This window comes from Poecilia reticulata, chromosome 5 (assembly GCF_904066995.2).
Source record: "Poecilia reticulata chromosome 5, P_reticulata-male-v2, whole genome shotgun sequence".
Taxonomy (NCBI): Eukaryota; Metazoa; Chordata; class Actinopteri; order Cyprinodontiformes; family Poeciliidae; genus Poecilia; species Poecilia reticulata.
The window spans coordinates 6,472,892-6,490,601 of record NC_088834.1 but is presented as its reverse complement, the minus strand read 5'-3'; the positions used below and the strand labels follow the sequence as shown (position 1 = coordinate 6,490,601).

General features: G+C 37.1%; 1 protein-coding gene across 3 annotated transcripts in view; it reads right to left on the bottom strand.

The window, feature by feature from the left end:
* Positions 1-17,710, bottom strand: part of magi3b (membrane associated guanylate kinase, WW and PDZ domain containing 3b) — a 153,563-nt gene that overhangs the window by 39,594 nt on the left and 96,259 nt on the right. For all 3 annotated transcript variants that reach the window (XM_081606905.1, XM_081606903.1, XM_081606904.1), the window contains exons 2-3: positions 14,544-14,660; positions 3,114-3,233 (exon numbers count right to left, since the gene is read on the bottom strand). In XM_081606905.1, the coding sequence (XP_081463031.1) occupies positions 3,114-3,233; positions 14,544-14,660 (237 nt within the window). The remainder of the gene's footprint in view (positions 1-3,113; positions 3,234-14,543; positions 14,661-17,710) is intronic.

Here is a 17,710-nt window from a genome sequence, read left to right as displayed (position 1 = left end):
AATTGAGAATCTGTGCCAAGAATTCAAAATAGAAGTTCACAGCATCCAATCACTTTTCAGATGTTTATTTTTAAAAGAAAAAAGAATACTTTGCGTTGGTGCATCATGAAAAATATGTTGAACTTTGTGGTTGTTTTCTGAGAAAAAAATAAATAAAATGAAAAATCAAGGGTATTAATACTTTCACACAAAACTGTTTATTGTGTTTACCTCATCAAAGTGCTCCCTTATAAACATTTATAAACAGCTTAAGGTGAAAAATATGGGGTACCGCTCTCAGAGCTGATGTTTTGGACATCTGATGATGAACTAAGCATACTGGTTGTGTCTGTGAGCAAGGGAGAAAAAAAGGCTGCCGATTTATCCCATGAATAAAGCATGACTTGAAAGTAAGAACGCAAGTGTGTCCTGATGTGCCTGTGTAAACAGCCGGTGGGATCAAGAGGTTGGCTGGTTTACAGAAGGTCACCAGCAGGTGCTACATCTGCTTGCATATCCACACCTCGTCAACTGAATGTTAATAGTTTATGGGTCAAAATTCCACTTGAACATGCTGACACAGATAATAAATGTAAAGACAAGCGCTTGAAACAATATATGAGCTTTGTAAGCCACAGGACTATTAGGATACTGTGGAAATACAAGCAGGTGTGCATGATGTGACACCAAAAAAAAAAGGAAAGAACTTTTCTCTTTGCACGTCTTTGATTCCATTTTACCTTCATGAGATAGTTTGTCAGGATTAAGAACAACTGATTAACATGCAACAAACATCTTCCCGCGCTGTTGGCGGAAATTATTGTTCCACCAGCACAACACTTTCATCGTATTAGAATATTTCACCCGGGCTGTCGCAGAGATTTTACAGAGGTCATGCAGTGCTGTTGACAACTATCGTGTTTGCCTTGGGGTTATGACTGGAAGGGGAGGAAGGGTGAAAACAACTGAGAGAAGAAGACGTGTTTACTCTCGCACTGTGTCATCATCTGTGAATGTGGGGTTGTGAGAAAGCCACAGAGAACCTGAGAAATGGAGAGAAAAACGTCTGATCACAGAGAGATGCTCAGAAAGAAAGATCATTGCCCTGCTTTGTGGGATGCTACTTCCAGTTATTTTAATTATAATTAAATTGCAGCTGTTTCACTTTCTCCTATTTATATCAGTAGTTTTGGCAGCAGAAATGACTTCAACACCTAATTAGGAAAAGACTAGATAGCTTCCTAGCTATTAGCTGAGGCCTTTCATCATCCTTTGATTTAGCAAAGGATTTGATCTACTGAAGTAACATAGTTTCTGCTCTGCATCAATGTCCAAAGTCCTGTCCGCAAAATACTACCAGGTGTCACTTAGGTATCGCTGTCCTTCTCCAAGCAATTACTGAAAGGACTGAGACAGGATTGAGGGTTGAAGCAAACACCTCAAGGCAGCCAACTAAGGTGGTATACCTTACACTTATTTCAGGGGAGAAGGCTGGATTTCATGACTGAAAAGTATAGTGTAGATTTGATGTACCTTTTGTGTACTCTGTGAACAATTTAAGAAAGAAAAATAATTATCAACACATTAAATTCAAAGAAAAAGAGGAAAAAGGAAAAGTAATTCACTAACAGCCAAAAGGAGAATTGCAGCTGAGTCGATCTGACTTCATTGAAATCAGCTAATTGTTGAATTGGACCTAAGTAAAGGGTTAATTAACCATCCATCCATCCATTCACCCTTCACCCTTACACCCTTGTCCCTTAGTGGGGTTGGGAGGGTTGCTGGTGCCTATCTCCAGCTAACATTCCGGCCGAGAGGCGGGGTCACCCTGGCAGGTCGCCAGTCTGTCACAGGGCAACATAGAGAAACACAGGACACACAACCATGCACACACACACACACTCACACCTAGGGAGAATTTAGAGAGACCAATTAACCTGACAGTCATGTTTTTGGACTGTGGGAGGAAACCGGAGTACCCGGAGAAAACCCATGCATGCACAGGGAGAACATGCAAATTCCATGCAGAAAGACCGGGGCCGAACCCAGAACCTTCTTACTGCAAGGCAACAGCTCTACTAACTGCGCCACTGTGCAGCCCAGGGTTAATTAACCATTTTAAGGAATTTAAAATGATTAATAAGCTGGTTTGATTTATTTTAGAACAAACCTAAACTGCTTGGTAGAAGATAGAATGACTGTACACTGCTCACAGATCTGCTAAAATCCAACTTATTGGTTGTAAAACTTTTTAATGATTTTCAAAAATACAGAAAATAGTAATGTCAGAGGCTCCAAATCGGGACTGAATTATTTTTATGTTATGTTTAAAAATGCTTGAAAATGCATCTTGTCATTTAAGACCATATTAATTGTGATTTTAGTTCACCCACAAATTACTGAAATTGCGCTTTTTATTTTTAATCAACCATAGACTTTATTTTAATAGCTCTGTTATCAGGATAAAATAGTTTAGTCCCACTTTTTTTACACTATAGATTTTGAAATAGAACCACTCAAAGGTAATGCAGATTTTTTAAAACCAGAGCAGCCTTTTCCCCAAATTACAAATTGGAAAGCAATTTAATGGATAGATGTCCACATATTTTATGGATCTATGTTCCATGTCAACATAATGCTTCATCATCTTGTGGATGTGGGTGTCTGGACTGCTAATTTATAGTTTTTAGAACTTCGTATTTGTGATTTATTTATAACACTTCTGCCTTTTAAAGAGCAACTTCCGTTTTTATTTTAATTTACAAAGATGTTTTGATTTAGTTTAGTTTATAAGTTTTATCTTTTTAATTGACAGTCTTTAGTTTAACTGCACAATAAAACTCAAGAGTAAAGTATTGGAAAAGGTTTGGTTTTACAGATTGAATCCTTTGTGGCTCACAAGATGTCTGTACTCGAATACGAGTTTATTGCAGTCATTGCTGGCAATGTTATCCTGTTTACTTTACATTATGTAATAGAGAAATTGGAAAAGTGGGCATGGACTTTGCTTCTACTCTTACTTTCATTTCCAGCAAATCTTTCACCATGTTTAGCCATGTTGAATTACATATACAGTATAAATGTACGCCATTAATTCAATTCGAAGGTTTCTCACACAGGACATATATACATACCATCATAGGTCCCACTCTCCAGAAGGAGCCCACTTTCCTCCAGGATCCTGAAGTCTCCAACGCTGATGAAGTTGTAGTCCACTCCAGGCACTTCCCCCTCTCGAGGAAGCCGTGTGGTGCCTGGAAAAGCATAAAGATGAGACACAGATAAACATGAAGTTCTTGACATGTTTTCATACTGTATAAGAAACGGAAGTGCAGACAAGAGACCATTTGATAATGCAGCCGTTAGATGCAGAGATTAGTTGCGCTATTTTGATAAATCCGGTCAGTTAGATCCAAACACTTTAAACGGCCAAAAATCCCAGAAAATCAAACACTTATGTATTCTTGTACGAGTGTTGGTTTTTTTTTTTTTTTGTTGATGTTCTGCATGCACAGTAAATACAAGGTCACATCTTCTTTTGCAGATCAGTGGTGTCCAAATCTCTAGTGGATCATTTTAGACAAACATCCTTGGAGTTTGATGGCATATTGTAAAAAATTGACAGCTCATAAAGACCTGTGGAAGCCCAACAGACCTGGATTTTTTCATCTCCTATGAGTGACTGCCGCTTTTACAAATTATTACCGGGACTCTCTTGATATACTGTATGTGGCAACAGCTAAAATCAGAAAACAGCAGTGTTAATTGTAGATGAGAATTGTGATGGAAGTAATGAGTTGTGTAACCTCCTGGTGTGATTGAGGTTCATTCACAATCATAAAGAGTAACCTGAATACAAATGACATGAAGGTATTCTGCGAGCAGCTTTTGCTCCCCTGGTGAAACCACAGACTACACGAGTGTTGATGGGAGGAATGTTTTCTACTAAGATGGACATTCAAATGGTGTCAGATTGTTTTTGTTTTTTGCAAGGGAAGCAGAGCAGTGCACACAGAAATAAACAATGTCTCCATGCTTTATTTCAAACCCTTCATTTGAACTTCTTTACTGCATTTAGTTTGAATTATTAAGAAATGCAAGCATGTCACTTCCTTTGGAGGGGCTTCCTCTTGATGTCACTAAATTCAACATTGCTGTTTTTATTTTGGCTCAAATTAATTCTGCAGATCATATTTTGCAGAATGGAGTAAGTAAGCAGGTTTGCTACGACATTGCTTTTTACTCCATCTTTCCTTTTTTCATTAGAAACAACTGCAAACACTTGATTCAGCCAAAAGTTTCAGCATTTCCTTGTGTAGTCATTCATTTTAAATTCAGTTGACATTGAAAAATGAGTTTGCTCAAGCCTGGAAAAAACAAGCCTTTATATTTTTGTTTTTAAATGCTTTAACAATGACATTGTAATCTTTCCCTTTCCCATCTTGCTGTGGTCAAGCCTCCTGTTGCACCACAATAATACAGAACAACATATTAATCAGCCAGAACATGGATGGTCTCTAAGGAGTCTTGGATAAGACCATAAAACCCCCCAAATGTAATAAAGTGTAGTAAGACCAATGAGGCTCATTACTGTGGTGGCTGCACATCAGCATATCCAGGGCAGCAGGGTGGAGCCTGCAGCAGCAGAGGTAGCTAATCCATAATTTGTGACTCAAGTCTTGAGCCATTGTTGGGTCAACTGTCCATCAAAAGCAGATCTGACAACATTGATTCTACCCTGACTGGGAAAGCGGCACTCCAAATAATTTAATATAATGGTCTTTGTTGTCCTCCTGTTATACACACTGAATTGCTCGTAGATCTAAGCAGCAAAAAAAATAACACTCCATAGCCTGTATCCTAATAAATATAGACTTAGAAAAAAAGGAAAATGACGACAGGAAAAGAAAAAACAGTGACCAATAGGTTTATAACACTCACTATAGTTGGAATGTTGATGAGAATGTGGTCTTGATATGATCACATTAATCAGGGTAAAATTATGAAGTTTGGATTTTGGCAACAAACTTGTTTTTGTCTGCATGAACACAAGCGCCATGCCATAGTTATTGCACAAGATGACTGACACATTGATTGTCATTTGCCTTGAGGAAGAATTTCCAAACTTGGTGCAGTTCAGTGAGACCTAAATAGTCATTTGGACCTTGGAGACCACCAGTCAGTCTTGACCTAGTGTGAACAGGCCCTTATCTAAATTTTAAAAGTGCATCCTTCAGGGATGTAATGCCACAGAGGCTTGCAAAATGTTGATTCTCATCCAAGCCTGGTGTGTTCAGACAAATCAAAGTTATAGCTCATCTTTTTTTCACTAATCAATATATGTACTGCTGTCTAGACAAGGCAAATATTCTGGTAAATATATTAATGCAACAACTGGCCTGGGGAACTGAAAACATGAAAGGAAACCAGAGCTCATCAGTCAAAGTCTCTTTATGTGAAATTCTTATTATGAATTTCTGGTATATAAAAGAATTATATCTTGTCTAAATATTATCTTATGTCAATTTCTAATACATGTTAGCAACAAGTAGCAGTGACAATAAGCTGCAGTTTTATATTCTCCTCATACAACAAATAATCTTTTTGATAACACTGTTTATTGATATAAACCTAAGTGGCATTCAAGGGTTATGATGCAACTATTTTGAAATCTCACTGAAAGAAGCAGCAGCATCTCTAAAGTTGAATTTTTTGGAAAAGTATAGAATCTGCCAATTAGCAGTAGAAAGACTTCTGGAGGCTCAATGGCCTATTAACCAACTTTATGTTGCTGCTTTCTTTTATTTTTTCCCCTCTTACATTTTCTCCCTAATTGGACTGTGACAGCTCCTCTGCTCAGGTACAGAGCAGAAAAAAAACAGAGAAAAAAACACACAGGCATACAAAATCCCCTAACACTTCCCTTTAAAGTTTATCTTAGTAAAAGCAGGTAATTTTACTTTGTGTGAAAGAATGCCTCTCATTAACAACTTGTTTGTCTTCTGGCAATAACTAAGGTCCCTCAAAGTGCCCCTTAAAGGCCAATTACGCATCAAGCAGTTATATATCTGTCAAAAATCTACCCAAGAAATCTTCCTGGATGTCAAACTGATATTTACCATAAGCTTCTCATTGTAGAGTTGTTGCCGAGGGCAACATAAAAAACAGCACACTTTGAAACGGCCTTTTAAACATCTTGTCATCCTTTCACCTTAGTACAATTAGCTTTTGAGAGAAAATATTCCAGTGTTTTTTTTTTAAACACAAAAAAATCCATTTATGTGTCAATAGTGTTACTGCCAGACAAAAGGAGCCTAATGTGCAGGTGGGTAATCAAAAAGAAGACATATTTTCATTATGCATGGTGATGGACTCATCAGGTAATGTTTCAGTGTAGCTCCTCCTGAGTTAAACAAGATCAGTAAAGATATATATATATATATATATATATATATATATATATATATATATATATATATATATATATATATATATATATATATATATATATATATATATATATATATATATATAAAAACTTAGGACCCAAGGCTGCCCTAAGCACCTAGTAAAAAATCATATTTTTCCTAGACTCATTTCACTCTCAGCTAGAACAGTTACCAACATATGAATGTTCAGCTTAACATGGACAATAAATTACAGTGCTTTTTAATAGCAAAACAAAACAAAATATTCATAGGAAAGAGAATAGAATCATATTTTAATGGAAGGGGCTGGGGTTCCTTGATCTAAATCCCCAGCAACTGGTCTCCCCACATAGATATATATTTTACAAACGTTGTATTTATTACCTAAGATGGAGTAGCTTTCAACAAATAAGCAATTTCCTTTGGGGATCAATTAAGTATATTTTATTCTATTCTAAAATTCATATCTGGAGATCAGTATGGCAACTGACCTGTTTTCATCTGTATAAACACTGAAAACAGATGGGCAAAGCTAACATGTGTCTTTTCAAAGAACCTGCTAAACACATTAAATGTTTCATCTTTTATTTTTGAGGTATACAAATTACGTGAAAACAATGGTTGGCAGTCATCCATACAATAATGATGAGGCTTGGAAGTAAATCTAATCTCTGATTGGAAGTTTTCCAGCTCACATATCTCCTGGGTGGTAGAAAGAAAAACTCAATTTCTTCAAAAACTGCACTCTAATTACATCTTTGATGTATTTATGATTTTTGTGATTGTTTGCATTCAGGCCTGGGCTCCATGGTGGTATGGAGTTATTGAGAAATCAGACTAAGCAAACTAAAAGAAAACTGGAAAATGAAGCATGGGCAAACAGCAGAAAATCAAGGGAAAACTAAGTGCTTACACTGCAGAAATACAAAATCTTACCATGTATTTCTGTTCTAGTTTTCAGGGTAAATAATCAACTTGAAATAAGATAAAACTAACCTATATAGCATGATATAGGAGCTTGTTTTAAGTAAATAATTCCTCAATATTGATGAAAACATTATAAGTGAATTAATCTGCCAAAGGAACAAGACATTATTCGCATATTATAAGTTAAAATGTTTTGTTCCACTGGCAGGTTATTTCACTTATAAATAGTACTTTTTCATCAATATTAAGGATATTTCTTACTTAAGCTCCCATATTGTGCTGAAAAGTTACCTTAAGTGAGACCAAAATTATTTGGTAAGATTTTGTTTTTTGCAGTGTAAGTACTGTATTTTCCGCGCTATAAGACGCACCTAAAATCCTTCAATTTCCTCAAAAGCCGACAGTGCGCCTTATAATCCGGTGCGCCTTATATATGGACCAATATTGAGCCACAACAGGTCTAGCAACTACGGTAAGCAGCCACTGACTTCATTTTCACCCGTAGAAGAAGAAGCGCGCGGTGCATGCTGGGATAGTTGTCAGAACGCTGGTTCGTAATCTATTAATAAAATTTGACTGACTTATCTACCTACTGACAGTCTAGAATCAGGTCGTCTGCAGGTCATTTAGCACCACGTTCTCCACGAACATGCTGTGCGCGAACAAGAAGGGTGACCATCGTCCAGCCACACCCCGGCCCAGTCGCGGAAGGCTCTCCTTGAGTCGGACTGTTTTGTTGACATTCCCTTTAGTGCAGCTCTATCTAGTGGATGCTGCACTAGATGGAGCATCCACTAGATGGATACTAGTGGATGCTTTCCTAGCATCCATCCTGTAGCGTCTCCTGTAGCGTCGATTCTATGTGCCTTATAGTGCGAAAAATACGATAATGACGAGGAGTGATTACAAGAACAGTTTAAAGATCAGTTAATAAGAGGAATGGTTTTCTGTTGTGAGCAGAGGAAAACTAAAGCTCAGGAGATCTGTCTGATGCTACTGATGTGTGAAAACAATACAAGCCAACATGGGAGATTATCAGATAAACATGAACTAACTAAACATACAACTAAAACCAAGCTAACAGTCCACAACATCAAGACACCAATTCATGCTATAAAATCCACCATCGCTCATGAACATGAAAGAAAATACTTGAACTTATTCATGAATAACATACCAATGATTTCAAAATATATGTCACTTTGGCCCTGAAAGGTTTCACTGCAATCTTGTATAACTATTTGCACTGAGAGAATGTCAAAACAGGAACATCAGAGCTAGTCAGTCAGAAGAGGCAGGCAATAAATTTAACATGGGGAATTTGTGCACAGTTTCATGATGGCACTTCAGAAATAGAGGCTCAGGACTGTGATGCTGGAAAAGTTGGAAAGAAATTCAGATGGTCTTTTTTTAAAAGCACTTTTCTGAAAAAACAAGGAAGGCGTTCTCAAGACATTTACGATATTAATGTTGTCCTGTAGATTAGATTCCTATTATTTATAAACAGAAGTGTGATTCATTTTACACATTTACCATATACAATAGTTTTCTTTCATCCCATGACAGGCTGCAATGATTATCAAATATGAAGAAAGGGAAGACAAGAAAGAAAGGAAATGAGGAAATGATATATGCAACTCTCCATTTCATCAAGGAGCATGACCTTAGCATAAAGATGTATGACTGTTGACGTGATGTTCCCAGTACTGCTGAGCCGTTGCACTAGTGCAGTTTAAGTGAATGAGTTATTTTGAGGTTAAACTCTTCACACCAATCTCTTATCACAGTGGGCCGTCCAACAATTGCGTGTAACCTTGTGTACTCCCTGTTTCTAAATAATCCTCCTCTTTTTGCCCTCTTCTGGTCGGAATACGTGAATCTGATTCCATTCGTGTCAAGCTAAAAATTTACCACACATGGACAGCATTACACTGCAAAAACACAAAATCTTACAAAATATTTATTTATTTATTTTTTTAATTAGACAAAACTAAGTTACAAGTAACTTTTCATTCACATACTAGAACTTGTTTTAAATCAATAATTCCTTAATTTTGAATTAAATAGTACTAGTTCCACTGACAGATTATTCCACTTATAGCAAATTTTTTTCCATGATACAAATGAAATAATCTGACAGTGAAACTAGTACGGCTTCATCAATATCCAAGAATTATTTACTTAAAATAAGTTCCTATATATTGCAGAAAAGTTACTTGTAAGCTAGTTTTGTCTTATGTCAAGTGTATTAAGATATTGGAACTAGACAAAACTAGACAAAAATCCTTGATAAGATTTTGTGTTTTTGCAGAGTAGACTCTCTTGCTACCCCTTTATCACTGACTCATTGAATGTACAATGTTGCTTCTTAGTGAATAGTCTCATGTTGTGTTTCTGTCTTCATGTAAAAGCCAGAATGATATTAACTACGACTTCAAATTACTTTGGTTCAGCAGAACTGACCCTGTGGTGTCGGTAGAACACCAACACAGACAGAGATATGCTACAATGATATGAGAGAACGAGTGTGTGAAGTGGACCACTGGCACAAACCAAGCCTGCTAATCCTCTTGCTGTCTGCATGATTGTCACAAACATTTGGGGTTAAATCCATCTTCACATTGGCTTGTTTATCATCAGCTTTGATTTTCGACAAACTGTGTGAATTGCTTTGGCTTGGACTTTGCAATTTAACGACAGTCCATGACTCCCTGAACCTGCCTTTAATACTTCTAAAGAAGACAGACAGGTATTGATTTGTCACAACGAGAAAATGACCACTCGAGCTTCAGCACCCAAAAGATGTGAAGTTGAGCCTTTTTCCTGCAAGAGCAAAATGACTGCCAAGCACGAGAGGGATTGAGCTTTGAGAGTTGAAATATAGCAACCAACATCCCCATTTTCCAAAGAGTGACTTGTCTTGTGGCTGTATTAGTCCACTCCACTGCTGCCAGCTTGTCACGCACAGATACTTGTTACTGATGCATTCGATTTTCTCTTTTCTACAGTCAACACAGCCTTTAGCATCAATTCTCAATGAACTGGAAAGTCCGATAGATTTGAACTCAAACTTCTCAAAGTCATAAAATTGTGGGCAAACATTTTCTGCAATTAGTCTGCCTTTGAACTCTTCATTATGGTAAACGGAATAATGGGGAAGCTGTCACGTGGTTACAGATGTCAGAACATATCGTTACCTAACCTACTGAGTTTTAACATTTAGATTCAAGATAAATGTGAATATTTAACCAAACAACAGCTAAAAATGAATAGCATAGCTCAAAATGAACCAAATATAACTCTGTCAGAATACAATCAGCAGTCAGGTCTGGTTGAGTTCTGACACCATCTGTTCAAATTTAAGCGTTGGCCACTTTCTATACACGCTTCTGAAATATTCAAAAACCAGATGTCTGCATAAGACTAATGAGAGTTGAGTTTGCCCAGTCTGTTCCCAAGCGTAAAGTTTGAAGAATGCACAGCAAGCATTTTAGTGACAAGAGCTGGTAATTGTCCAGGGATTTCATGGCATGCGAGTGTGTCCGCTTCCCACTACTGTTGATTTGGCAGGTGTGTCCATATAAATGCCCTGTATGATTAAGCAAATTTAAACAATGTCATCCAACAACCTTTAAGGGGTCGTCCATTAGAACACTTTTGCTATAAAACTCATCCTTTTATGTGCTGTACATTAAAACATTGAGAGTAAAAATAGCTTTTTGAAATATCCTTAAGAGACTTGATGTTAAAATATGTACCTGAGGGATTACTAAGTGGGTTTGAATGTGATGCTAAGGACTCCTGACAGTGCATGGCCAATGTCACTTTCAGGTGCAGATGAGAATACTCAAATGGTGTTCTGATAATAAACCTCACTTCAAAGATGCAGTAGATGACATAAAAGCCTAATTTGCATTTTCTGCATAAGCATAGTGATACACTCATGATGAAAATAACGTATTTCCAATGTCAAGTTGAGGATTTCAAATATCAGAACATAATAAACATGATGTAGTTTTTTATCAGTTTCTAAAATAACTTAGACCTCAGCTTAGGTTGGAATATTTTTTACAATTACAATGCAGGAACAAAAAACCTAGATGAATAAACCCTATAATTTAGTAACTTGAAGAACCACCCTTAGCCATGATAACCTGAAAGAGTCGTGACTATTTCTGTCTTTCAGATTTTTGTGGAGGACTTTTGGCTATTGCTTCACTACCAGACATTCGCTTATACACAACTAAGCATTCAGTTGACTTTGACTAGGCTATTGTAACGCCTCATTGCTCTTTCAATTTTTAGTGGTTTTATTTTGCTTGCATATTTAAGATCGGGTTGATAGCAGTCCCAAGCTTTGGTCAAAGAACAATTTGATTTATTCATATCTAACGTTCCAAATCTCAGTTGTGCCATCATTCTTTCTAGGTATCAGGTTTTTTTCTGGCAACATTTCCAAACAGGCAGCAGTAGTTCAGCCTTTCTCTATCTCCACTGCAATTAATTTTATATTATATTTCATGTGATAACTGCAGCCTATAGAGTCTGGGAGGAAGTCCTTGTCCTGTCTTATCTTGTTTTGTGTTTTTCTGACAATTGCACATCTGAAGTTGGGGTGAAATTCTGGGATGTACACTGGGAAAGAAGTTTGGCAAATGGTTTCCACTTGTAAATAATACGCTCTCTTTAGAATGATTGAATTCCAGTTGTGTGGAAATCCCAGCTTGATGGGCAGTCACAAGTATTTCCTTAGGGATGTTGCTGATTTCCTTTCAACGTTATTGTTGAACAGATCTGCATGTTTTAGAGCAGTAAATGTCTTTTTAAGGTGATCAAGCTGATCAGTCAAGCAAATCTGATCAGCAGAACCTGGTGGCGACCTCTCAGGGTTACCTTTTCACTCCCATCTTTTCTATTTCTGCTTTGCTTTTGTTTAATGAATAATTTAGAGATTTAATTAATTTTAGAACCAATTAATTGATGATGTGAAGAGATCATTCCATTATGCTTGTAACATAAAAGCCAAGAAATGAGGGTATTCTTCCTTTTCACCAACCATGCAGTTGTATAGTATGTTTATGTAATTGTAAGTAGGATGCAATCTCATCCACAACGTCAGTTGTGGAGGAGGTGATGCTTCTGATATTGCAACATAATTGTGATCATTTTGTCTCTTTAAACCGTTATTATTAGTGCTTTATGCAATTAAAAGCCCCATATTTTTTGTATTTCTTTGTATTCAATACATAATTCAGAAGTAGAAGTAACAGAAAGACAGAGACAGAGAGTAAAACTGAAACAGAGACGTATGGAAGACTGAAAGCGGGGAGTAGAATGATGGAGGTGCCGTCACTGTGCAAGTCCCCGTCTCTTGCTCATTAAGACAGTAATTCAAGCAGGGGATTAGAGAGCCAGACTCGTGGAGCTAGCCCGCTGACGGCTGCTGATGAATAGTGGTTAGAGGCTACAATTGCAATGAACAGCTATGTTAGAAGTAGGAGACACACGAGCAACAGAAGGCAGTATGTGCAGGTGTGTTTAAACTAAAGAGGTGAGAATGACAGGCAGCAGCAGTGGCAGAGAAATCCCTCTGTAATCATGTTCTGTCCAACCACTGTAACTGGCCCAAAAATACTCCCTGTGCAACTGAGCTTTAAGAGGAAAAAATCCAATAACTATTCAGTTTAAAGCCAACAGCCCAGGAAACAACACGACTCAGAACACGACTCACAGGTATATGAAGGCATAGGGGACAGACAGGAAAACCACTGAAAGGTAAGGAGAGGAAGCGAGCAAAGGGCAGAAAGTGACCAGTGTTTGCAGGAACGATCTTCTACTTGGAAAATAAAAGAGAAAAAATAAATATAAATGAAATGCAATCGGACTGTTTTGTTAACAAATCTCACACTTGTACATACTCGTTGTAAATAGAGCATCTTCATGTCCTGAAGAGGCATGAGTTATAGTGACAGTGCTGGGACAAAAGATGGCCCACCTTCCCTAAAACCTTGGAAATACGTACTTGTGGGGTGTTGAAAATACTTGTGGAAGTCTGTTTCTATGAAAAGGATTTAATACATCCCTTGTCCAGTTAAATCTGTATCAAAATCAATGAAGCGAAGTCAGACTGTCCAATCAGTCCAATTTAGAAACAAAAAGTAGATTATATTCTTTTTTTACCCTTTTTCCTCATATCGGGAATCAAATTTAAAATGTAATTTAAAATCCTATCAAAAATAATATTATTTTAAATCTGGAGTAGTTATTGGGCATAACTGTCATTGTTGCAGCCAGTGGAACTGTTCATTTGGACTTCAATGTTGCACTTTAGCAATTTAGTCTTTTATGCTGATAATTTCTATGACTCGTTTTCTTTTAAAAGATTGCATCCCTAAAGCCTGGAAAAATAACACGGTCAGTATATCTGATGACAGTAATACATTTTCCATCTATTTGCGGTGTTCTATTGATAACATTTTCTTCCCTCAGAAAAGGGGAATTATTGTTAGACCCTCCAAACACTCTGCCATTAAGCAGTATTTCCACGTTCTGTGATGAGAAAAGGAAAGTTTCATTTCGAAGAAATTGGAACCCCATGGTTGCTTTGCAACACCTTTAGCAAATGAAAACTACAAACACATTTTCATTAGGCATAAATTACTGCCAACAACACAGCTGCCATTCTTTGCAGCGGTTCTGTCGGTTCCCAATTTCAACCTTATTTAGCTCTCTCATTATTGATCTCAAATAAGAAAAAACGGCGTTGGCCGCACGGAATACAGAGTCAGCAAAGGAAATCACAGCCAGCCATAAAAAAAGAAGGGCTATTTATGGGCAAAATGTGACTTTGATCACTGTGATGATACCTTATAGAAGTAAATAAGTTACATGGGGGTTCAAGAGATGTCCTTGGCTGCGTTGCTATAGTGATGCTTAAGTGTGTGCTTTTTACTGTGCCTCACAAGGAGCTGCGGATAACAATGCAGGGGTGACATGCGTTTCTTAGTGGTTGTGATTTTGTGTATGAGCGAAACTATTTAATGGAAAATGAGTGCTAATGCAGATTCTCGTTTCCCACAGCATTTTCAATATTCCCAGAAGGCGCTGTACATAAAAGCAAACATATGCTAAAAGTGGGTTAGGAGGCACATGCGTGGTCTGCAGCTTCGGTTTAAGAGCCCTGTGTAGGAGCGTGCTTGGAGTACTTACAGGGTATGGTGCGTAGGTAGAGGTTGTCTCGTATGATCTGCTGGAGTTTGTGGTCGAGCGAGCCCTTCTGAAACTGCAGACTGAGGTAGTGGCGCAGGTCTGTGTTCAACACTTTGCCTGCAATAAGCAAGAGAAGGGCAGGAAAAATCAGCCAAAACTTTACAACGTCTCATGTGGCAGCATCTATATAAGACAATTCTGTTTTATAAATACAAGAATGTGACCATAATTTGAGCAAGTTTATGCAACAAGCTTGTTGAAGGATACCGGAAATATTTAATCCAAGCCATACAGTTTAAAAGGTGATTCCACAAAATAGCGTAGATGAACTAGCGTAAGATGAATATCACTTCTTAGTTTGAAGAATAAATCTCTAAGACACTTCAATAGTTTCCCTTCATTTTGTTTTTGTCATCTAATAACATTTTAGACATTCTTAAACACAAATGAGATATGTGACTTTTTTTTTACTGTGAATGTAAATATCTGGTTTCAACTGCAACTTTTTTTGGCAATTACTGAGCAGAATTTTTCACAACTATCTATTTCTTATAAGGTAAGTTCCACCATATTAAACAAACATTTCAAAATCATGATCTGCATGCACTTATAAAAATGACCACATTTAGATACCCCAACAGTCCAATCCCAAGTGCTTTACTTTGGGCTCTTTTTGTCAGATTTTAGAGGGCTGTTATCAGGCAGCTGCTCGATTAAATGAGATCTGAATAATAAAAGAGCCTCAGATGATTTAGAGAAACTCCAACTTCACCACTAAGTTTCCTCTTCAGTCTGATTTTAGTCTTTTCACCTTTGGTTCACCTTTAGACTTCAGTTTTATGCCTTTCATAAAATGTTTAAATATGAAATGGGATTCAAATCCGAAAGAGTAATTTTAAAAAATGCTGTCCAACTAAGTGCTAAGTGCTCTGAAAATGCATTGAAGATTGTTTTGCTCTCCGACTGCTTGCACGCTGGAAAAAAAGAACAACCTAGTCTGAGCTGAATTTATTTAATCTCTGCCTTCTTATGACACACAGTAAATCTAAAACCTAAACTGTTAACCATTGGTGGATGCTGAGTTCATACTCAATTCCCCTTTTTAACCACCTTGCACAAAACAGCAAAAACAGCTTTCACAAACATGTGCAATACCACAGCCTCATAAGCAAAAGACCATAGATTTTCATGCAAAAACAAAAACAGAAATCTGAAGAGGATTTGCATCTGCTTTTAACTCCCAGATGTCTTTGTAAAAACAAAGGAAGTTCATGCAAAGCTTGACGCAGAGGGAGATTCTCAGAGCTGTCAAACACAAGTGGGAAAAAAAAGTTCATGTGTTGAAGAATATGATGAGGAGTTTGGAAAACAAGGCTTCGTTGTCAGCTTCCTCATCTCTTGAGTGAAGGGAAGAGGAAGCTTTGAGAAAGATTGACGACGGACAAAGAATTTTTTTCATCATTTCTCTTCATGTCTCCCTCATCTTTTTTGCACTGAAACGAAACTCTACCAAACATTTTTCTCCTCTTCTTAAAGAGGAGAAATATACTGGATTAAATGATCACAGAAAACTGAAAAATTGAGGTAAAAAACCCCCAAACATTTTTATTAGTCTCCTGAGTCTTTAAAGTTGTTTTTTTTTCCTTTGCACTCATGACGGATATTGGTATATTTTATTTAGTTATCCTCAACCTCTATGTTCAAAACATAAGTGCTCTAATAACTTTAACATCCATCCATCCATCCATCCATCCATCCATCCATCCATCCATCCATCCATCCATCCATCCATCCATCCATCCATCCATCCATCCATCCATCCATCCATCCATCCATCCATCCATCCATCCATCCATCCATCCATCCATCCATCTTCCGCTTATCCAGGGTCAGGTCGCGGGGGCAGCAGCTTCAGAAGGGAGGCCAGACGTAATGCAGTTGTCTTTAACTTTAACAACCAATTTAAAATATATATTTTGTTCAGGATTCTCAATGTCATCTTGAATCAAGTCAAGCTAATGAGCCTAGATTTTAATAGCAAGGGTTGGATGTCACGTCAGTGTTGCTTTTTTAAAGAGAATTTCATTACGTCTATCTTATCTAAATGAATAAAATAAAAGTAATTGTGGAAAACACGCAACATAGAATAATAGGACGTAGTTTGAGTGGAAAATTATGTATTTCTTAAATAATATAGCAAATTTTATATTGAAAGCTTTGTTTTTGTTGTTCACTTCCCTTTTAGGGTTCTGTACCTACTCAACACTGTGTGGTGTACCTCAAGGTATTGTTTTAGTGCCCTTTTCCATCCTGTACCACTTTGAAGTATATAGTGATAGCTTTATGTGTAGTTGAATACAGAAAACTATCAATTTGTTTCTGGGTCATCTCACACTATTAATACAACTAATCCATTATGATCTCTTTGTAGTCATTGTTTTACTTTACCAATTAAATACAAAATAGATTATAATAAATAAATCTATATTTCCTCATTATTACATTTGGAGCTCTGTAGATGCATCATTTACAACTGTAGGCATCATTCTTTACACATGACAAAGAAAAAAAATCCTGTACCTAGAAGCTTTACAGCCATTTAACACCCATTGTTTAATCCGAGAAACATAGTTCCTCCAGCGTGTCCTGGGTCTTCCCCAGGGTCTCCTCCCAGTTGGACATGCCTGGACACCTCACCAGGTGTCCACTCGTTCTGGCATTGACTGGCAAGGCTTTTATTTACTAAAGCTGTGAATGGTTGAAACATTAATTATAGTAAATCAAGTAATTCTTGTTTTGCCTTGTTCTGTCTCAACTCACTGTCTCGATATTTGTATATACTCGAACAAGTTATGCAAAGTGGACTTACGTAAAAGATGCTAAAATAACGATTAGAAATCACGACTTGCAATGACACTTTGAAAGTATATTCTCAATCTTTTTGTTGGGTTTTTGGTAATGTCTTCTGATGTCTTGTGACTCTGATTTTTTAAGTCTTGTTCCTGAGTTGAATCATATTCCTAAGTGAAAAGAGCTATTATGTAGCAATTTAGTTTGACTTCTTTGACAGATATGGGCCTGCAAAGCTTTTTCCAAGACATTTTCACAATACGTTAAAGTTTAAAATCTGCCTGACTTGATTTTTTTCAGTTTTCCTGAATTTATTC